Below are 22,870 nucleotides of genomic sequence, written 5' to 3'. Positions count from 1 at the left end.
TCCAGCTTCAAAATGAACAATCATTTATTTATATATCTTTCTTTCTCTATCTGGTGGAGCACAAGGAACAGAAACACTAAGGTAATGGCGGATTCTCCATCGCTCTCTGATTCTCTAACTTACTCAGTGTTATTATGGTCTGTGCCTGGTTTAACTACAGGAACCCCACTAGTGTAAACTCCAAAGTCCTAAGTCAAACCTAAAATGGACTACACATTTCTGTCTTGCACTCACTTTGCTTGTGAAAGGAGGACATTAAAGCAGAATAATATAAAGTTCAAGGTAATTTACCCTTTCCCAGCTACCATAAACTGCAGTGACTGTCGGTCAATATTGAAAGTACTGTACTGTACATTTTCCTATTTGCATTTCTAATATAGTAGGTGATGTACTCTGATGCTTTAATGTACAGTGATACAGTGTTCCCTGCTGTCACCTAGAAATTAAAAAGTAATTTAACTGTTAATTGTGTTTTTTTCATTGAGTTAAATGACTTGACTTGAATTCAGGGGTGACTTAAATTTGAGTAAACACTGTATATATACTGGCAGATGCATGAAGGAAAAAAGAACACTAACTTCTAACTAACCTTTTAGTTTAAAACAGTGAACTTTGTGGTCTGTCATCTGTTACGCATTGCATCACTTCTACACCTGCGCACTGCAAACCACTTTGCCACAATTCCTTTTTAAAAAATAAAATAAATAACTAGAATATGCTGGCATCTCACGTTTCAAACTGAAGAACAGGAACAATGTGATCGGATGTGTCTGGAAGCCCAGAGGTGCTGTGTGAACACCAGCAGAGAATGTAATACAGGAGTGATGGTGACCAAAGCTGTGTGGGTACTGCTGTGTACAAACGTACCTTACAGTGTGAGTAATCAACCTGAGAATCTGATTTTGGTGTACAGATGTCATCACGTCCATGTGAAATTCCGGAGTGCAATCTTTTTTTGTGATTTTGTTACAAGTTAAAACGCTGTGTGTAGGTAGGGCGGTGTCTTGAATAACAGAAATCATGTTGCACAGTTAAAGCAGTTAAGATTTGCTTCGTGGTCCACATCTCTAATAATGACTGGTATTACAGGCATTGCTCTGCACATACATTATAGGGGTGGAAATCTGCAGCCAGTTCTGTTCTGTAGAATGACCCGCAGAAAGAGACACTATTACTTTTGCACCTCTTGAAACATCAGTATTAATGTGCGGTTCAGAAATCCTTTAGATGGAAGCACCTGCCAACCAAGAACCTACCAGCTCCGGTTCCAGAGTCGGAGGACTGCAGCTTTGAGAGAGGAGGCTGGAGCTTTTACAGCTGTAATGTATTAAACTATTGATATTGAAACATCAGGGAGCTGTCTGGGTATTCGAAGTGTCACTCTGTGTGCGTGTGTGTGTGAGTGTGTATAATGTATAAAAACACTAAAAGGTCTCACGTCTGCCCAGTTGTGTTCCATGCTGACTTCCTTTTCTGTGTTTGTTGCTGAATAGCTGTCTGGTAGTAGCTCTCACTCTACAGGCTGGGATAGGATAAGCCACTTTGTTTTCTTCATGACTGTTTTACAAGGTCAGGCAGCCCTGGGAATAAGAGAAGAACAGATCAGAGTGAAAATCATTGGTTTGACTGAATTACAGACTCCAAGCGTTCACAGAACAGACACACCAATCACAACATAAGACAAAAAAAAACAAACAATAAAAAACATGAAAAATGTCAATTACAAGCAAATAAATATCAATAAAAAAACACATTTAAATACTTTCTTAAACAGAGAAATAACATTAGTTGGGTGAGCGTTTGGTTCTCTTACTAAACTATCAAATTAAACTCTTCTTTACCGTCTGTACTAAGGCTACTGGCGTGCAATAAAATTCTTCAGCAGCTGTGACCAAAAGTCTAGCATCATCACCCTATAGAATGAACTGATTCTGCTTCATAAAGTTGAATGAAAGCTGCTGAATAATGTTACGTTAACATATTGAATTGCATATCGCTTTGTAGCTTTCCCTATACTTAATGAAAAACTGATACATGAAAAAATGTGACATTTCGAAATCTAACATGAAATACTACTGTACTACTATTATGGCTTCCAGTAGACTTTTGCGATATTGTGTAGTTTCTTTGATTACCCGATCTTAAATAAAATACCTCAATTCTGTTCACAGAGTTTATTTATTTATTTATTTATTTATTGTATTATGGTTCAATCCTAGAATTCTAGGTGATGCTAGGTGTTTGTCCAGAGCTGTAGATCTCGTGTGTGTGTTTGTGTGGCGTGTCTTTCTGTCAGTGTTATTACAGCTAGCTGGCAATGTATTCAGAGAGATGGACAAGTGTCATTTTCACAGGTTTCGCTACCACAGCGGGGAATCAGTACTAGAACTGTAATCACATTTCAAGCAGTGAAAGACGTCCTGTAAATGTTGTGGTCACAAGTCGCCCCCTGCTGGCTAACATAACGAATCACAAGCACTATTATTTTAATACTGTTCAAATTCTGCAGTACAATATTCAGTTAATGTACGAACGCAGAGTAAACATGCTATGAATAGCACATAGATAATTAGATACATACTCTATAGAAATACACACATTCATTTTAATATAGTTAGATTCATGGCGTAGGCTGAGGAATATTACTGGATCTGAACCCCACAGAAAGCGCGTTGATTAAACCTATCCAGTGGTTGGCATCAATGCTCCTTCAGTTTCAAGGGGTTGGATGACAAAAATGACCTCGTCAGAAGAGGAAGCTTTTGCCCGAACATGTCAGAGCTCCACTGACGGAGAACCGCTGGACAGAAAGCACTGTTTGCACTGGCTATACTGTTCATAAGTTTACAAAGGGATATGTAAATATTTAGATATTTAGAAAAAAGCCATGCATTAAAGGGTTAACAGAACACCCACCCTACCCCTACCCCAACCCCATCCCATAATACACCACTGTTTTCATCTTTCATCTGTGTTCTCTTTACATTTCAGACCATTTTACTTCAGCGGAAGATATTTTGGTTCTTTGTTGGTATTTTATATTTCTGCTTCAGTTTGATAATTCTTTCTTATCTAATTGCCTGAATTACATGTGAGATTGTTCAAATACTTCCAGTTCAAATATTTATTTTGTTTGGCATTTATTATTATTATTATTATTATTATTATTATTATTATTATTATTATTATTATTATTAATAATAATAATTATGTATTTATACTATTAAATACATACCTGAAAAACACTAGTTAGTTATGAAATGCAGACAATATAAAAATTAACCTCGTATGTGACGTCAGCGAGACCAGCACGGGACAATTCTAAACGGTTAGTGAAGCCACTTTGAATATCGCAGCTCAGCGGCCCCAGATATTATAAAATATTGTATTTTATTCTATTTACTGTATTTATTTATTTTTAACGGGGGAGGGGGGGGGGTGTCGGAGACTGGTGGACTCAGAACCGCAATATCAAAATATGTGTTGTATTTTATAAGCTATTTATATACTTATGTAAACGACATTAACGTAACAAAAAAAAGATAAAAATAATGATTTAGCTCCGGTAACTTGAAATAAATATCACACACTGTAGTTAATAATAATAATAATAATAATAATAATATGACATACCGTTTTTTGAAGTTTAAACATGACACATGCACTAACAGGTCTCGTAATTCGCACTAATGTAAAGCAGTAGTATTCGATGAAACAATTATTGTTTTTTTTGTTTATATTTTATTTTTTTAATACATTATGTTAAGAAAATAGTGAATACTTACTCCTGGTACCCTCGGAAACGGTGCAGCGTTTTTATTAAAATGAATGAAATTAAAAAAAAAAAAAAAACTCTCCTCTGTTTTCACTCGACGACGAGGATCTCGGTTCGGTTTTAAAAAAATGTCAGTTACTAAATTGTCTCGCGGGCTGGAACGCAAATGTAAGCGCGGTATTTTATAGAGAGCCTGTCGTTGGTCAGCAGCGGACGTCAATCAATATTACGCCCCCCCCCCCCCCCCTTCTGATTGGCTATTATTCCCCTGCTCTCACTTTATAGAGATGTGTATTTATCTGGATGCATCAAGTTAGGATCACAGCGAGTTAGATCTACAGTGACAGATTAGCAGTGCAATAGTGCAAGGAGAGCGCATCAGCTGAGGATCCAGTGACGAGGTGCTGAGGTCAGGAGAGTCCAGTGCAGAGCAGGAGGAGCGGATCCAGAGATCTGCAAAATTGGATCATCGTTTTATATGTAATAAAAGCTCCAGTTTGAAATTGTACCCACTCCCTTGGAAAACTACCTTTAAGAATCAAATACAGGCTCGGAAAACACTCGCCAGTCAAGAGATGTGAAGATGCGCTGCCAATGCTGCAGTCACTAGACTCCCCCTGCTGGTGACTTTTTGGCGATATCATTCTGTAGTTTTTTTTATCACACAACGTTAAATAGAGATCTAAATTCTATTATAAAAAAGATATCATGCAGCTGGGCAAGAATCAGAAAGAAGTGCATTTAATTAAATTGAGTAATGCAGTTATATTGTATTGAATTGTAGGAATGCATTGTTATATTGTATTGAATTGAAGGAACGCATTGTGTCATATTGTATTGAATTGCACTGTAGGAATGTTTTGTGTTATATTGTATTGTAGGAATGCATTGTGCTGTATTGTATTGTAGGAATGCATTGTGTGATATTGTATTGTAGGAATGCATTGTGCTATATTGTATTGTAGGAATGCATTGTGTTATATTGTATTGTAGGAATGCATTGTGTTATATTGTATTGTAGGAATGCATTGTGCTGTATTGTATTGTAGGAATGCATTGTGTTCTATTGTATTGTAGGAATGCATTGTGCTGTATTGTATTGTAGGAATGCATTGTGCTGTATTGTATTGTAGGAATGCATTGTGCTATATTGTATTGTAGGAATGCATTGTGTTATATTGTATTGTAGGAATGCATTGTGTTATATTGTATTGTAGGAATGCATTGTGTTCTATTGTATTGTAGGAATGCATTGTGCTGTATTGTATTGTAGGAATGCATTGTGTTATATTGTATTGAATTGTAGGAATGCATTGTGTTATATTGTATTGTAGGAATGCATTGTGTTATATTGTATTGAATTGTAGGAATGCTTTGTGTTATATTGTATTGTATTGTAGGAATGCATTGTGTTATATTGTATTGAATTGTAGGAATGCATTGTGTTATATTGTATTGAATTGTAGGAATGCATTGTGCTGTATTGTATTGTAGGAATGCATTGTGTTATATTGTATTGTAGGAATGCATTGTGTTATATTGTATTGAAATGCACTGTAGGAATGTATTGTGTTATATTGTATTGAATTGTAGGAATGCATTGTGTTATATTGTATTGTAGGAATGCATTGTGTTATATTGTATTGAATTGTAGGAATGCATTGTGTTATATTGTATTGTATTGTAGGAATGCATTGTGTTATATTGTATTGTAGGAATGCATTGTGTTATATTGTATTGTAGGAATGCATTGTGTTATATTGTATTGTATTGTAGGAATGCATTGTGTTATATTGTATTGAATTGTAGGAATGCATTGTGTTATATTGTATTGTAGGAATGCATTGTGTTATATTGTATTGTAGGAATGCTTTGTGTTATATTGTATTGAATTGTAGGAATGCATTGTGTTATATTGTATTGTAGGAATGCATTGTGTTATATTGTATTGAATTGCACTGTAGGAGTGCATTGTGTTATATTGTATTGAATTGCACTGTAGGAATGAGACAGATGATGCAAAACTTCTGAAAGTCTTCACAACCACCGCGAAATGATGAGAAAGTTTAGAAAGTTCCTCCTTTGGTAAAAAAAAAATTAACTGTAGTGTTAACTTTGACACGTCGTGGAGTTCCTCTTTATCCAGGGAGGCTGTTATACAAAGCTGTGATTTCCGTTCTGTTCAAGTGCTGGTCAGAGCTGCTGCTGTATCTGAGTGCAGTTCTGCTTGGGGAGTCTGTGCTGCTGCTTCTGACACACCAGAGCACTGCTGTGCGGCTGGACAGAATGGAGCGAGGGCTACTGGTTTCACTGGTTATACTGGTCTTCTCTCCTAGCAGGGGTGAGTACAGGGCACTGGGAGGGAGCGGGTATTCTTGTATATTCTCAGTTGGAGTGGTTTACTGAAAGATTCACTGAGCTTTCACCGCAGGGTGAAGTCTGAGCCACTTCAGAATTATTTATATTGTCAAAAGTAACGACTTTGTTGTCCTCTACCGAGAGCCTCGATCACAAAGTTTAAAATGTTTTATTTTTATTTTTTGATTGAATCAAGTTTTAAGCTTCTGTTTTGCTCTCTGAAATGGATTTCCTGTTTCCTCTCCTCTCGCTCTCTCTCTAGGGGTGTCTCTAACCATTATAATTCAGGACCCGGGCTCTGTGACTGGCACAGAGGAGGGAGAGGTCACTGTACCCTGCACTGTGACAGGGGGTCCTGCAGGACCAGTGAGATGGTACAGGGACACTGGCAGCGGCAGACAGTATCTCTACTCTCCATCCCCCCCTCCGCCCAATGAGAGAAACGACCCCCGTGTGTCTCAAGTACATCAAAACCACGCCACAGATTCATCCATTCGAATTGTGAACCTGAACCTGCGTGACTCAGGAACGTATTACTGTGACAAATACGGAGGGATTGATGTGACTCTCATTGCTAGCGGCTCAGGGAGCAGGCTGAGTGTGCGAGGTGAGTGTGTGGCTCTCTGATCACTTCTAGTATCTTTGCTGTGGCTCCTGTAGCGCACAGACATGTCAGGTGATTCTGGTCCAGCTGAATCTACAGCAGACATTGGCTATGTTTACATTGCAGTGGATTTATTCGCTAAAAGTTTACGGAGTAAAAAAAATATGCGACAAGCTCAATGGAAATGGGTATAATTCGCAAAAACGTGTACATTTATTCAAACTTTTAAAATCCCTAGACCTTAGGGTGTTAGGAAAGTCGATATTTTCAGAAAATGCGAATTAAGCTGCCTTAATGCGCATAACTTTAAATGAAAACAATTTTATTTGCATAAAATCAGCGAATCCCCCAAAGTGCACTGCAGCTCCTAAGGAAGTTCCTTACTGGGAGGACAAAAATGGCCACTAACAGTAACAGGTGCAACTGGGAGACTGCATATTCTGCACAGCTAGCCAGCTTATACAGAGCGATAGCGATTCTCTATTCTGCGAGACTGCATATTCTGCACAGCTAGCCAGCTTATACAGAGCGATAGCGATTCTCTATTCTGGGAGACTGCATATTCTGCACAGCTAGCCAACTTATACAGAGCGATAGCGATTCTCTATTCTGGGAGACTGCATATTCTGCACAGCTAGCCAGCTTATACAGAGCGATAGCGATTCTCTATTCTGGGAGACTGCATATTCTGCACAGCTAGCCAGTTTATACAGAGCGATAGCGATTCTCTATTCTGGGAGACTGCATATTCTGCACAGCTAGCCAGCTTATACAGAGTGATAGCGATTCTCTATTCTGGGAGACTGCATATTCTGCACAGCTAGCCAGCTTATACAGAGTGATAGCGATTCTCTATTCTGGGAGACTGCATATTCTGCACAGCTAGCCAGCTTATACAGAGTGATAGCGATTCTCTATTCTGGGAGACTGCATATTCTGCACAGCTAGCCAGCTTATACAGAGCGATAGCGATTCTCTATTCTGTTAGGTGATCTTGGGCTGAACTGTTCTGGAGCAATATACGGGTCAAGTTTAGTGGACAGTTCGAACACGTGCGCAGTGGCTTTAATTCTCCAGTTTGAACAGAATAATGTAACCTATTTTAATATCTATACGTCACACGTCGTGAACACCAATCTTTCCTGTACAAATACATTCCTTGCTTTTATGGCATGAATTTTATTATTATAAAAATGACTCTGATAAACTCATACATTTTAATGAATACCTTATTGTAAATATATAAATGAAATTCAGTAAGAAATGTAATTAATTACAAAGAAAATTCAGTACATGTACCATGTATAGCATTCTGACTTTCCCCCCTTTTTCTTTAGAAGTATAGTGACATCAAACATTAGCCTGCATAAAACAAAGTTTGAAACCCCCTTCGTAATGCTTGATTTCACACAAACTGAAACAACTGCTCTATATACGACTGTATATAACAATCAGTCAGATGCTTAACTTCGTGTTTATTCCGTTTATTAATAAATAAACAATAAGAGGGAAAAGAAAAACATCAAATGAAAAGTGTGTGCTTATTAAACGTTTAACATTTCCCATAAATTACAAGAAAAGGTGAAAATGCTCCTGTAATTCATGAGATAATAGTAGGCTACCCTTATATAGGCTATAACCAAAATATCAGTTAATTAAGATTCTTATGGGGTAAACACATCAAGCTGTAGCTAGCCTAACGCACTGAATCTTACAATACAAAAAGTATAGTATTCAAGTACACCGGTCAAATATTATGGTTAGATTTTCACCCGAGAATACTTTCAGAATAATTATTTTTTTTGTGAATAATAAGCTGGTGTGAAGTGATGGACAGTAGACTGCTGTTTAGTAATCTGGGGTTATTCTCTAGATGTGATACGTCATCGTATCAGTAAAATCGCATGCATTTATAAAGTAAAATGTTGTTAATCATTTACATCTACAGCAGGCATTGTGAGCACAGCTCCTAGTGTCTTTACAGTGCTGTTAATCATTTACATCTACAGCAGGCATTGTGAGCACAGCTCCTAGTGTCTTTACAGTGCTGTTAATCATTTACATCTACAGCAGGCATTGTGAGCACAGCTCCTAGTGTCTTTACAGTGCTGTTAATCATTTGCATCTACAGCAGCCATTGTGAGCACAGCTCCTAGTGTCTTTACAGTGCTGTTAATCATTTACATCTACAGCAGGCATTGTGAGCACAGCTCCTAGTGTCTTTACAGTGCTGTTAATCATTTACATCTACAGCAGCCATTGTGAGCACAGCTCCTAGTGTCTTTACAGTGCTGTTAATCATTTACATCTACAGCAGGCATTGTGAGCACAGCTCCTAGTGTCTTTACAGTGCTGTTAATCATTTACATCTACAGCAGGCATTGTGAGCACAGCTCCTAGTGTCTTTACAGTGCTGTTAATCATTTACATCTACAGCAGGCATTGTGAGCACAGCTCCTAGTGTCTTTACAGTGCTGTTAATCATTTACTGTGCAGATCAGAGTCTTGGATCTCCACTATAGACTGTATTAAATAAAGGGCTGTTTTGAATACGACCCCTAACCCTAACCCTAACCCTATCCACTCTCTCCCCTCCCCCTCTCCATTACCTCCTCTCTCTCCTCCACTCTTTTCCCCATCTCTCCACCCTTTCTTCTCTCCTCTCCACCCTGTCTTCTCTCCTCTCCTCTCCCCCTCTCCACTCCTCCCTCCTATCCTCGCCCTGTCTCCTCTTCTCTCTGTTCTCCCCCTCTCTCTCCTGCACTCTCTCGCGTCTCCTCCACTCTCTCCTCTCCTATGTTCCTGGCCTCTCCTCTCTCTCCAGCGATCCCTCCACTCATTATAACTCAGGACCCGGGCTCTGTGACTGGCACAGAGGAGGGTGAGGTCACTGTACGCTGCACCCTGTCCAGACTGGGTGCTGCAGGACCAGTGAGATGGTACAGGGACACTGGCAGAGGCAGAGAGTATCTCTACTCTACAGACCCTCCTCCACCCAATGAGAGAAACGACCCCCGTGTGTCCAGAGTATATCCAGACCACCCCACAGATCTCTCCATTCGAATTGTGAGGCTGACTGTGAATGACTCTGGAACGTATTACTGTGAGAAATACAGAGGTTTTGATGAGACCCCCATTGCTAGGGGCTCAGGGAGCAGGCTGAGTGTGCGAGGTGAGTGTGTGGCTCTCTGATCACTTCTAGTATCCTTCACTCCTAACCCTGCAGAATCACTGATGCGTTACGGACCGCGCTGCCTCAGAATAACATTGAGGCGTCGCTGCTTTGCAATTCTGAATGTACTTGATCTTCAGTTCTGGACGGTTTGCAGTGAGTTTGCAGGGAGTTTGCAGTGAGTCTGCAGGGAGTTTGCAGTGAGTCTGCAGGGAGTTTGCAAGTCTGACGCAGTGTGTCACCTCCCTCTTTTTAAACAGGCTTTGGTTCTTTGGTTGCTTAAATGCTCTTTTACTGTCCCACAAACGTGTCTCTCTCATGAGTTCCTGTCTGGATGCATTCTTATTAATAACAGCAGATCAGATCGTACCAGTAAGATTTCAACACTTCCCCCTTTCTCTCTCTCTCTCTCTCTCTCTCTCTCTCTCTCACATTTTTAAACACTTGTTTTATTTTATTGTTCCGCTTTTTGTCTGCTTGCATCTACTTGGCTTTTGTAAAGATCATTAAAACGGATTTCCTGTTTCCTCTCCTCTCTCTCTCTCTCTCTCCAGCGCTGCCTCCACTCATTATAACTCAGGACCCAGACTCCGTGACTGGCACAGAGGAGGGTGAGGTCACTTTACCCTGCACCCTGTCCAGAGTGGGTCCTGCAGGACCAGTGAGATGGTACAGGGACACTGGCAGTGGCAGACAGTATCTCTACTCTACAGGAACCCCTCCGCCCAATGAGAGAAACGACCCCCGTGTGTCCAGAGTATATCCAGACTACCCCACAGATCTCTCCATCCGAATTGTGAACCTGACCCTGAGTGACTCAGGAACGTATTACTGTGTGAAATACGGAGGGTTTGTTGAGACCCTCATTGCTAGCGGCTCAGGGACCAGGCTGAGTGTGCGAGGTGAAGGTGAGTGTGTGGCTCTCTGATCACAACCCACTCTGGGAGGCTTTTACTGACAGCAAGCATTATAATCAGGGCTTCTGATTCTCTGTGTTTTACCTCCGATTGGAGTTAGAAAAAGTAAATAAAAATATAGCGAGTCAATGAGAAGTCCCCACAAATATAGGAATGCAAACGTATGTGTGTGTGTGTGTGTGTGTGTGTGTGTGTGTGTGTCTGTGTGTGTGTGTATCTGTCTCAGTGATTGTTCACACACTGTCTCCTCCATCTCTCTCTCTCGCTCTCTCTCTCTTCCAGAAGCTCCCTGCAGCTCCAATCTGTTTCTCGTGTCGGTGTTTCTGCTGGTGAAGCTCGCTCTCCTGGCCGCCATCAACGCCTTTCTCTTTGTGCTTCTCAAACTGGAGCAGCGCAGACTGGTGAGAGCTTACAGGGACAGAACTATCAAGAGAGACTCCTCATTAAAACAGCAACACACAGTCCCTCAGGATCACTAACTGAACCCCAGCCACACCCCATTAAAACAGTTTCAAACATGAACCCCAGAATCTCTCAGCTAGCTGAACCCCAGCCACACCCCATTAAAACTGTTTCAAAGATGAACCCCACAATCTTTCAGCTAGCTGAACCCCAGCCACGCTCTTCCAAGCTGCACCCAGATATCCTGCCTGTGGGATGTGAAACGATATTTACTGATGTGTTTGTGTTTTGCAGAAGCGTGTGGATGCAGAGTGAGGTGGGGGAGCCCTGCGCTGTGGAGAGGATTCCCAGCAGAGCTGGCTGGGGCCTCTTGTTATATTAGACATCTTAAAGCTCTGCTCTAAATGCTGAGAATGCTGAAGCAGACAGTGGACTTGACTGGAGAGTCTGCGAGTCAATAGAGATGCTCTGCACTGCTTGATCTGCCTGCTGATAAGGGGAGGAGAGGAAAGAGAGGAGGGGAGAGGGAGAGGATAGGAGAAGGGGAGGAGAGGAAAGAGAGGACGGGAGGGAGAGAGGAGGAGAGGGGAGAGGAGGGGAGAGAGAGAAGGGAGGAGAGGAAAGAGAGGAGGGGAGAGAGGAGAGGAGAAGGGGAGAGGAGAGAGAGGTGGAGAGGAGTGAGAAAGGAGAAGGGGAGAGAGTGAGAGGACAACGGAGGGGGAGGAGAGGAGGGAGATAGGAGAGGAGAGGAGGGAGGATTTACTTTTTGATACCCTTGTTAAACATTTATTTCTTAATTTTTTTGCAATAAAACAGTTTTCAGCCACAGTGCCTCTGTGTGTATTTGTGTGAGAGACAGCGTGTGTGTGTGTCAGTGCCTCTGTGTGTATTTGTGTCATAGACAGCATGTGTGTGTGTCAGTGCCTCTGTGTGTATTTGTGTGAGAGACAGCGTGTGTGTGTGTCAGTGCTGTTACAGGAGTGTTATTAACTTTTCAAATCCGTTCAATAATACAATCTAATCATTCTGGAATTATTTTAAACACAGTGCGGTTTACAAACAGAGCTGATAATAATAACACTGCTAGAATACAATATGAACCAGGAGGCAACAAGTTAGGATCACAGCCAGTTAGATCTACAGTGAAAGATTAGCAGTCAATAGTGCAAGGATAGCGCATCAGCTGAGGATCCAGTGACGAGGTGCTGAGATCAGGCGAGTCCAGTGCAGAGATAAGGGTCGGATTAAGAACTGTAATCACATTTCAAGCAGTGAAAGACGTCCTGTAAATGTTGTGGTCACAAACCGCCCCCTGCTGGCTAACATAACGAATCACAAGCACTATACTTCTTTATTTTAATACTGTTCAAATTCTGCAGTACAATATTCAGTTAATGTACGAACGTAGAGTAAACATGCTATGAATAGGCACATAGATAATTAGATACATACTCTCTAGAAATACACACATTCATTTTAATATAGTTAGATTCATGGCGTAGACTGAGGAATATTACTGGATCTGAACCCCACAGAAAGCGCGTTGATTAAACCTATCCAGTGGGTGGCATCAATGAGTCTTCAGAGAGGGGGCTTGGTCACGTGTCGTGCCTCATCCGCATCTGTCTCTTTCCTTCTCAATTTTAACTGCCAGTGGACCGATCCACGATTTGGCCATTGTTACTTTTAAAAGCGTTATTCTTCATATTTATTTTTCTTCCAGATATTGTTGATTTATTTACTTAAATAATAAACAATACAATAAGATTAGATTTGATCTTGACTTGAAATCTTGGTGGTGATGTAATGTAGTTTTGTTTCCACTAGATGCTGCTCTCTTATCAATGACGGAGATTATTTATTTTATTTATTATTATTATTATTTTAATCTATAGCTCTGGCCAGGCGTTTTGCATCACCTAGAATTCTAGGATTGAACCTGCTGCAGAGAGGGGAGAGAATGCGGAGAATGAGGACGTGACCTTCAGTAGGAATAGTGTGCTGAATGTCACTGTCACTCAGGAGCTGAGTGGAGCCACAGTGAGCTGCAGGGTTCAGATAGAAGGACTGGCAGAGCCTGTTCAGAAGGAACACACCCTGGTAGAGACTGATCCCAAACCGGATCAAGGTGAGAGACACGGAGCCCACAATGGGATGTGGTTGTGTGGCATTTTTTTGTTTCTCACAAGGTAAATAAAAAATAAAAAATAAATAAATAAATAAGTGATAGTGGGTGATCGACTACCTAATCATGGTAAGGAAAGACACATTAGCGTGTGAAAGCGTGCATGCATATGTGTGTGTGTGTGTGTCTCAGAGTGTGCACGCAATCCACGCGTGTTTGTCTGCGTGTATCTGTGCAATCCTTCACGCAATCTCCTCTCTCTCTCTGTTCTCTACAGCCTGGTTCTTGAGGCAGTGAGTCTCCTGGCCTCCTTTGGTTCTTTGTTGGTATTTTATACTTCTGCTTCAGTTTGATAATTCTTAATTATCTAATAGCCTGAATTACATGTGAGATTGTTAAAATACTTCCAGTTCAAATATATATATATTTAATATTAATAATGATGTATTTATATTATTAAATACGTACATGAAAAACACTAGTTAGTTAGGAAATGCAGACAATACAAAAACTAACCTCGTTAACGACATTAAAGTAATGATAACAACAAGATAAAAATAAAGATTTAGCTCCGGTAACTTGAAATAAATAATACACTTAAAATAAATAATACACACTGTAATTATTATTATTATTATTATTATTATTATTATTATTATTATTATTATTATTATTATAATAATAATAATAATAATAATAATAATATGACATACCGTTTTTTGACGTTTAAACATGACACATGCACTAACAGGTCTCGTAATTCGCACTAATGTAAAGCAGTAGTATTCGATGAAACAATTATTGTTTATTTATTTTTTTAAAAAAAACATTATTTTAATAAAATAGTGAATACTTACTCCTCGTACCCTCGGAAAAGGTGCAGCGTTTTGATTAAAATGAATGTTATTTTAGCGGAATAAATAAAAACACTCCTCTGTTTTCACTCGACGACGACGATCCCGGTTCGGTTTTTAAAAAATGTCAGTTACTTTTTTTGAAAATTGTCTCGCGGGCTGGAACGCAAATGTAAGCGCGGTATTTTATAGAGAGCCTCTCATTGGTCAACAGCGGACGTCAATCAATATTTAATTAGCAGTGGGTGTGTTAAGTAAGAGAGCGGCTCAGAGCGGCTCAGTAAAATAATCAGCTTCACGCCTTGCTCCGTGCCGCTCCCGCTGAGCCGCTCCTGAGCATTTCTCATCAGGGATCAGAGGGAGCGGACTGAATGGACACCTGCAGGAAACAAGTGGAGAGGACAGACAGGACTGACAAATACGTTTGTCAAGAACGATGAACTGGTTTATGAAGTTATGTATTAAATTGGCTAAATAAGATGGTAAAAAAAAATGTTGTTTTCGAATTTGTATCATTTAATTTATTTTTTTTTTTTAAATGTAGAGCTGTTTTATAGTTATTAATGTATTATTATGAGGCTTGTAGTATTAATATTATTCATAATTTTCATTATTAACGCCGGTATTAAACACAGTCAGATATGAGGTTCAGTCCAAACAGAGCGCCGGACTCAGCGAGGTCCAGCAGGGGACAGTAACTTCACACGGGGGCCATTTCATCGACCATCACCTCAGAAACACAAACAAGCAAATCATTATTATTCGCCTTTTTTAAAAGTCGCTCAGCGCTCTCCTGGAGCAGAGCGTTAAAGTCATTTAAATCTGCTCGGTGTGCTTTCTGAGCGGCTCACTTACTTAACGCGCCCAGTGCAATAGTGCTAGGATAGTGCATCAGCTGAGGATCCAGTGAGGAGGTGCTGAGGTCAGGAGAGTCCAGTGCAGAGCAGGAGGGGCGATCCAGAGATCTGCAAAATTGGATCATCGTTTTATATGTAATAAAAGCTCCAGTTTGAAATTGCTCCCACTCCCTTGGAAAACTACAGGAGTCACAGGTTTACAATGCAAGCTTCATATTTAAACACAGTGCGGTTTACAGACAGCGCAGATAATAACACTGCTAGAATACAATATGAACCAGGAGGCAACAAGTTAGGATCACAGCGAGTTAGATCTACAGTGACAGATTAGCAGTGCAATAGTGCAAGGATAGCGCATCAGCTGAGGATCCAGCAACGAGGTGCTGAGGTCAGGAGAGTCCAGTGCAGAGCAGGAGGGGCGGATCAAGAGATCTGCAAAATTTGATAATAGATAGTATATCTAATAAACAGGTTCACATCTTCTGCTCTGTATCTGCATTTTTTATTTTTTTAACAATTAGTGTAATTACATTTGACCGCCAAAATTTTTTATAATGAACCCAGCTACCCTGAGGAGCGCGAGCTGCTAATTCAAACTGGTGGAGCTCGAGCTCGAGCTGCGAGTTTCAACGGCCGAAACAGCGCGACTTGAATTTTACAGCTTGGAGTTAAAGATAAATAAAACAAAAACGATATTATTAAATATAGTAAATAATATAAGATAAGGCAGTATAAATATAAAGTCTCGCTTACAACGGGAGGTTGTGTGAAAAAAAATTCTTCAGAATGGTCAAGATTATGAAGAGGAATCTGTGGAAAAAAGTTATCAGGTAAGTTTTAAAAAATACATTATTATTATTATTATTATTATCGTATTACGGGTGGCTTAATAGATTTTTTTTAAGTTTGAATATGAATTTTAAAAAAAATAATTTTTTATTTTGATTAATTGAGATGACGTTGATTTAGGTCAGCGGCCGTTGTTGTGTTTAAATGTAATTTTAAAGTTGAAATATGAAGGAAACAAAATGTTATATTCTGGTTTGGATTATGTTTTTTGGTAAAGTGTGTGGAAATTGATTTCTTATTAAGCCAGTTTATTTACTCAGAAGACGTTTTTGTTCCCCGTTCCCTGGCAACGGCGCTCTTTTCCTGACGCATGTTGTTATGAGGATTGTGATCGGGGCTGACCCGGTGATATTAGGCACTGTTGGCATATTCGCGTTGGCTGCTTGGGGCCACTCGTGTCAAACTGAGTTTCTATAAAAGAGAGACACTAGAAACGGCTTTCGTTTTTAAGACTGCCCGACAGGAAACGGAATCGGCTCTCAAACAGCCGGCAGACCCGGTCCGGGGAACACGCTGTTATTAAACTGAGATAGTCTGTCTGGCTGCGCTGGAGCGGCTGCAATAAAAATCACATCCTTAGAGCGGGGCTTTTCTCTTGAATTTTGCTTTGGTTTCCTATGAAACTAAAGGGCTATGCTTGTACAGGTCCCCATCAGGGGTCTGTCAGGATGTAACATCTCAAACTCTGGTTTGAATGTTGAATTTATTATATAGCGCCGTGTGTGGTTGTTCTGTGTTGCTGTACAATGCTTGGCTTGGCTGCCCTCTTCAGGACAGATTGTGCACATGCGCAGATGTGAGCTTTACCGAGAAACTAGAACGTGTTCTTGTTCTGTAGATTATGAAGGGAAACGTGTGGAGAAAAGCTATCAGGTAAGGCTTATTATTATTATTATTATTATTATTATTATTATTATTATTATTATTATTATTATTGTTATTATTATTATTATTATTATTATTATTGTAGTCTGGTTATGGGAGGCTTGTAGTGTTTAAATGTCATTTTAACTTTTAGATACAAATGAAAATGAATTTTGTGTTTTGGTAAAATGTTTGGAGTTTATTTATTCAGCTTCTTATTTAGAAATAACTTTTTTTTCGTTCCCTGGTAAAAACTGTGAAGCAACTAGAAATGAAGAGCAGCTCCTGAACTCACAGTCAAATAATAATAATAATATGAAATATCCAGAATGATTCCAAAAATCATAAAACGGAAAAAATGTGGAAATGTGTTTAGAAGCCAACCAGGATCGCGTTGAGTCGTGTATTTATTGAATTACATGCCTAATAATACATTTTAAAAGCAGGGCGTTATTCTAAGTGGAAATGCGTAGTTTAAAATTTGCTTTCGTTGTCAACAAAACTGCGTTTCGAAAGTGTCATGTTTAGTAGCTTGTTAATAACAGGATGCTGTTTACATGAATCTTTGGAGAACACGCGGATAGAGAGCGCAGCCAAAAAACATTTCAGCCAATCAAAGCCTCGCTCTTGTTCAACTTGAATTTAGAGAGCGCTTCCATGTGCTTATCTCAATCCACAGGCTTTCTGTCGCTGAATATGATCGCTGCTGATACTGACAAGCGCGTCACATCACATTAACTGAAGCACAACAACACAGACCTCACCGTTACTGTGAAGAGATGGCTGCTGCGGGTTCAGACCCGGACACCGGTGAGTTGTGTGCTTGTATTGTGTTTTTAACAAACTAAGAGGGCGGTGGAATATGTGGAAATATAAACAATTAAAAAAGCACAACGCGATTGTAAGTGGAAGTTAAACGTTTGGTTTCGTTTTCAGCAGAAATATCTGTTTGAAAGACACCTTCCTCAGGTAGCAGCATTGCGGTTTTGTATAAAACAAGGCGTTTGATGCATTGTGACTATTTTCTGTGTCTCGTGCTTGATTTTACTCTTAAAGGTATCCGTATTCACAGTTTTTGTAATGGCTTTTATTTGAAATCGTTCTTTTCCATTTATTGTACAGACTACGGGCTCTTGATGGAATTTACTCTTATCAGCAAATATCTTTACTATAAGTTTAGCTGCTCTTAGTCCAAATCGCTCTCACACGTAATTTACAGTATTTATTTTTATTTTCTCTTAGTTGAATTTGCTCTTATTTTCCACTGACTTTATTGTATTTTATAGCTGCTCTTATCTGTAATGTAATGTGTAATCGGGATAAGGGCGTCTGCTAATAGATAGATAGATAGATAGATAGATAAATAAATAAATAGATAATAATAATAATAATAATAATATTTTTTGACACACAGTTTGTTTTTGGAAATGTTTTGAAAGTCTCTAAGTTGATTGAAACAAATCTGTCATTTCAGTTTAAGTTAACTTTCATTTGTAAAGAGATAAGCTATTTGTGGCTATTATTGAGTGCCCTTAAACTTTGATATTTTTTTCTAAATATTTGTAAAGAGTTGTGAAACCTCAGATTTCTTGAGGGTTTAAAACTGAATAAATAATTTGTGTGCAGAAATCTAGTCGTGAGCTGACACATTATTCGGATGCTGTTACACCTGCACAGCACATGAAGGGACAAACAAGAAATCAAACTGCTACAAATCCGCTGACAAACAATGTGGACACTTTACTGATTCACCAAATCAGTTATCACTGTGTATGGAAGAGCTTGCTGGTTGTGTCTCTGTACAGCAGCTCCACACATACAGGAACATGCCAGTGCTGTGTGCGACAGGGAGCGTTCTTTCAGCACAGCACTACAACAAGAGGAGAAAAATAATCCAGGGCTTCACAGGGAAAACTTTCATTTCTAAGAGGAACAAACTGTTCTTTCTGTTTAACAGGGCGGGGAATCATGGCTGCAGAACACGAGACTCGAGAAACTGTTTCTCAAGAGCTGCGCAGCCCCTCTGAGCTGAGGATCGTGCTGCTTGGGAGAAGCAGGGCTGGGAAGAGTTCATCAGGAAACACCATCCTGGGCAGAGAGGAGTTTAGATCTGGATTCAGCTCCTCTGCAGCAACGAGGGTGTGTGAGAAGAGAACAGGAGAAGTGGCTGGGAGACTGGTCACTGTGGTCGACACTCCAGACCTGTTAGACACAGACCGGGTCGAGATTGAGAGATGTGTTTCTCTGTCTGCCCCGGGACCCCACGCTTTCCTCCTGGTCATACGGGTGCGTTCAAAAGAATTTATTTTCAGTCACACTGGACTGTGGAAGTCAAGAGTAAAACAGGATTTCGAAGCCCTGGATAAAGTCCAGGAGCTGCTTGGTGAGAGAGCTGTGAGGAACACGATGATCCTTTTCACCTGCAGGGATAAGCTGAAAGGCAGGACGATCGAGCAGTACATTGAGCAAGCTGGCGAGGAGCTCCAGCAGCCTGTTGAGAAATGTGGGAACAGGTATCATGTTCTCAACAATGAGGACAGGAGCGATCACACTCAGGTCACACAGCTCCTGGACAAGATAGACAACATGGTGAAGGGAAATGGAGGCTGCTACCTCCCAAATGAGATTTACCAGCAAGTAGAAGAAAGGATTAGACTAAAGGAACAGGAGCTCAATGAGAAACACAAAGAGGAACAGAGGAGGAGAGAAGAGGAGATGAAACAGAAATATGTGGAGGAACAGAGGAGGAGAGAAGAGGAAATGAAACAGAAATATGTGGAGGAACAGAGGAGGAGAGAAGAGGAAATGAAACAGAAATATGTGGAGGAACAGAGGAGGAGAGAAGAGGAAATGAAACAGAAATATGAGGAGGAACAGAGGAGGAGAGAAGAGGAGATGGTGGAGAAGTTGAAGCAAATGAAGGAAGAGGATCTGGAGAAAGAGCCAGAGGAATTCAAGCTGCCTCTCAGGAGAATAAACAGCAAGGAATTATTCCATCCCGACAGTAAGTTCAGTTTAAGATTGTTCACACCCCAGAGTGACAGTAAACACTGAGGGAGGCCGGGCAAAGAAACAGCATTTAATGTTATTTTTTAATGCATTTATTGATGGATTCATTGGTTTTTATCCTCTACAATCTACACTGTAGATATTAATACTAGCTGTAAACAATATGCCTGGGTTTGATTAGTAATTACGTGGTCTAATTGAGTCACTCCATATCATGTTGTGCATTCTGTTTCCAGTTATATCCAACTGATTTTCTCTTTCAGTGTCTGGAGGTGAAGGAGAGGCTCCCCTTGCAGATACCCAAGCGCCTCCCAGCCCCACTGAGCTGAGGATGGTGCTGCTTGGGAAGACTGGCACTGGGAAGAGTGCAGCAGGAAACACCATCCTGGGCAGAGAGGAGTTCAGATCTGAAGCCAGCTCCTCTGCAGTAACAAAGGAGTGTGAGAAGAGAAAAGGACAAGTGGCTGGGAGACGTGTTGCTGTGATCGACACTCCAGAGCTCTCTGAGGACAAACTCCAGATTAGGAGCTGTGTTTCTCTGTCTGCCCCGGGACCCCACGCTTTCCTCCTGGTGATACCGGTGGACCGATTCACAGAGGAAGAGAGGAGAGCAGTGGAGACAGTCCAGGAGATATTCAGTGAGGAGGCTGTGAGGAGGTACATGATGCTCCTTTTCACACACAGTGACAAACTGAGAGGCAATACCATTGAGGATTATATTCAGACAGGCAGCAAGGAGCTCCAGCAGCTTGTTGAGAAATGTGGGAACAGGTATCATGTTCTCAACACTGAGGACAGGAGCGATCGCACTCAGGTCACACAGCTCCTGGACAAGATAGACAACATGGTGAAGGGAAATGAAGGCAGCTACTACACCAGTGAGATGTACCGGGAAGTAGAAGAAACAGAGAGAGAAGTGAGGATAAGGAAGAGGAGAGAGGAGCAGACTGACAGGGTGGGGTATGAAGAGAGCAAACCGCTAAAGGAGAGGCCAGGAGAGCTGGAGCTACAACTGCAGCTGAGGAGAGAGAGGGAGAGATCCAGAGTGCTGGAGAGGGAGCTGAAGAGAGAGAGGGAGAAAAGGAGAGAGCTGGAGGAGGAGCAGAGGAGAGAGAGAAAAGGAGAGAGCTGGAGGAGGAGCAGAGGAGAGAGAAAGAGAAGAAAGAGCTGGAGGAGGAGCAGAGGAGAGAGAAAGAAGAAAGAGCTGGAGGAGGAGCAAAGGAGAGAGAAAGAAGAAAGAGCTGGAGGAGGAGCAGAGGAGAGAGAGAAAAGGAGAGAGCTGGAGGAGGAGCAGAGGAGAGAGAAAGAGAAGAAAGAGCTGGAGGAGGAGCAGAGGAGAGAGAAAGAAGAAAGAGCTGGAGGAGGAGCAGAGGAGAGAGAGAAAAGGAGAGAGCTGGAGGAGGAGCAGAGGAGAGAGAAAGAGAAGAAGGGGTTGGAAGAGGAGCAGAGGAGAGAGAAAGAGAAAAGGGGGCAATTGGAGGAGGAGCAGAGGAGAGAGAGGGAGGAAAGAGAAAAGGGGGAGCAGAAGGGAAAACCTCCTTGGCATGAATATCTAAGGCCATCGGGAGTAGTAATTGGAGTATCATCAGGGGCAGTAGCAGGGGCAGTAATTGGGGCAGTAGCTGGAGCAGCATCAGGACCAATAGGATCTGCAGCAGGAGCAGCTGTAGGATCTGCAGCAGGAGCAGCTGTAGGGGCTTTGGGGGAGGAACACAGGCAGTGAGAGATCCACACAAAAAACATTACCTCTAAATTCTAAGACATATCGGATTTCAGAGAGACAGTATTTTTGGAAAAGGCAGAGACTTTTTTTTTTAATCGTTTGTTTAATGGCATCGTAGATTCTAGACAGCTTGAAGATGTTGTGTATGATCGATGTCAGGGGTTCCCCACCCCGGTCCTGAGGGGACCCCCTGTGTGCGTCTGCTGGTTTGCATTCCAGCTGAGCTCTCAATTACTCAACCAGACCTCTAATTGAACTAACCATTAGCTTAATTAAGCTCTTAAAAGAGGTTTCAAGTGAACTGTAAAATGTAACTTGAAATCTGTAACTGGTTAGGAGCTGAGAACAATGAAATAGGTCTAATTAAACAAATTATGAGTTCAATTAAGGGTCTAGTTAAGTAATTGAGAGCTCAGTAGGTCAAAGCCAGCAGACACAGGGGCTCCACCCACGTACTACAAGGTGATTTAAATGCATGGGGTGTATTATTATTGCAAAGGGAATGCATTGTCTTTGTTTTAGCACAGGGAGAAACGTATTACAGGATTTAAATGTATGTTTGTGTTTGATTTCAAAATGCAATCTTTTGCTATCGCTGTTGGTTTGGCTGTGGTCTGGCAGGGGCGATTGTTAGCAGTTCATCGCTGCCAGACATCTCGTGAAAATGTGGGTTAATTGTAAACGGAGTCGCTGTCGACCACGAATCAGTTTATTGCTATCCTGGAGATGGTCCTCGGTTTAAAAACCTGGAGCTTTGCTCGTTCGTGGTGGGTGTTCAGGATGGAGGAACCGAGTGAGAAACGAAACAGGAAGGAAAGGAAAATGAACGGTACTCGTTTATCAGTTTGGTGTCAGTTTGTGTTAATGATTTTGTTTTTTGTTCAGTTTTTTATACTTTGCTCTGTGAGCAGTGTTTTTTTTTTTTTTTTTGTTCAAAACTTTTTTTTTTTGTTTAATAAAAACGGCTCCGCAGAGCGCTTTCACGCCGAGCACCCTGCCTGTGTCTCGTCTCTGTCAGCTGTCTGGTCTGGGAACGTCAACCCAATGAGAAAGGAGGTTACTGCCTGAGTTACAAAAATAGAAATCAAAGCAATTCAAAGTGAATTCTTCCTGGGGGTCCCCGAGTGGCTCACCTGGTCACCCGGGTGGTGTGCAGGGGGAGTCACGCAGCGCGGGTTCGAGTCCTGGCTGTGCAGAGTGGCCGGGCTTCGCTGTTAGGGAGGCAAATCCGTCAGGGACTGTTTCTCCTCATCGCGCTACAGCGGACCCAGGCTCCCAGCGAGCTCAGAGCAGACACCTGCAGGGCTTGTGCTCCAGGGGGCGCTAGCTCGCTGACGTCCGCTCTGTGGAAGAGGAAGCTG

At 41.2% G+C, this 22,870-nt stretch overlaps 2 protein-coding genes across 4 annotated transcripts; both read left to right on the top strand.

The window, feature by feature from the left end:
- The first annotated feature begins 5,876 nt into the window (after window positions 1–5,876).
- On the top strand, window positions 5,877–11,883 carry LOC117410129 (tyrosine-protein phosphatase non-receptor type substrate 1). 2 transcript variants are annotated; one of them, XM_059020802.1, is made up of 6 exons: window positions 5,877–6,116; window positions 6,396–6,740; window positions 9,562–9,909; window positions 10,464–10,817; window positions 11,109–11,227; window positions 11,523–11,883. In XM_059020802.1, the coding sequence occupies exons 1-6, from the start codon at window positions 6,062–6,064 to the stop codon at window positions 11,541–11,543; spliced, it is 1,242 nt and encodes a 413-aa protein (XP_058876785.1). In that variant the 5' UTR covers window positions 5,877–6,061; the 3' UTR covers window positions 11,544–11,883. The 2 variants fall into 2 exon arrangements, with proteins under 2 accessions (XP_058876785.1, XP_058876786.1); XM_059020803.1 differs by lacking the exon at window positions 9,562–9,909 and having other exon boundaries at window positions 5,882–6,116; window positions 11,523–11,878.
- Window positions 11,884–16,709: 4,826 nt separating this feature from the next.
- LOC117969671 (GTPase IMAP family member 8-like) lies at window positions 16,710–22,387 on the top strand. 2 transcript variants are annotated; one of them, XM_059020804.1, is made up of 4 exons: window positions 16,710–16,786; window positions 17,457–17,587; window positions 18,735–19,781; window positions 20,050–22,387. In XM_059020804.1, exons 2-4 carry the CDS (start codon window positions 17,557–17,559, stop codon window positions 21,507–21,509), a joined length of 2,538 nt encoding a protein of 845 aa, XP_058876787.1. In that variant the 5' UTR covers window positions 16,710–16,786; window positions 17,457–17,556; the 3' UTR covers window positions 21,510–22,387. The 2 variants fall into 2 exon arrangements, with proteins under 2 accessions (XP_058876787.1, XP_058876788.1); XM_059020805.1 differs by lacking the exon at window positions 16,710–16,786 and having other exon boundaries at window positions 17,444–17,587.
- Window positions 22,388–22,870: the final 483 nt, after the last annotated feature.

This window comes from Acipenser ruthenus, unplaced genomic scaffold (assembly GCF_902713425.1).
Source record: "Acipenser ruthenus unplaced genomic scaffold, fAciRut3.2 maternal haplotype, whole genome shotgun sequence".
In the NCBI taxonomy this organism is placed as follows: Eukaryota; Metazoa; Chordata; class Actinopteri; order Acipenseriformes; family Acipenseridae; genus Acipenser; species Acipenser ruthenus.
This window is presented reverse-complemented; position numbering and strand designations above follow the sequence as displayed.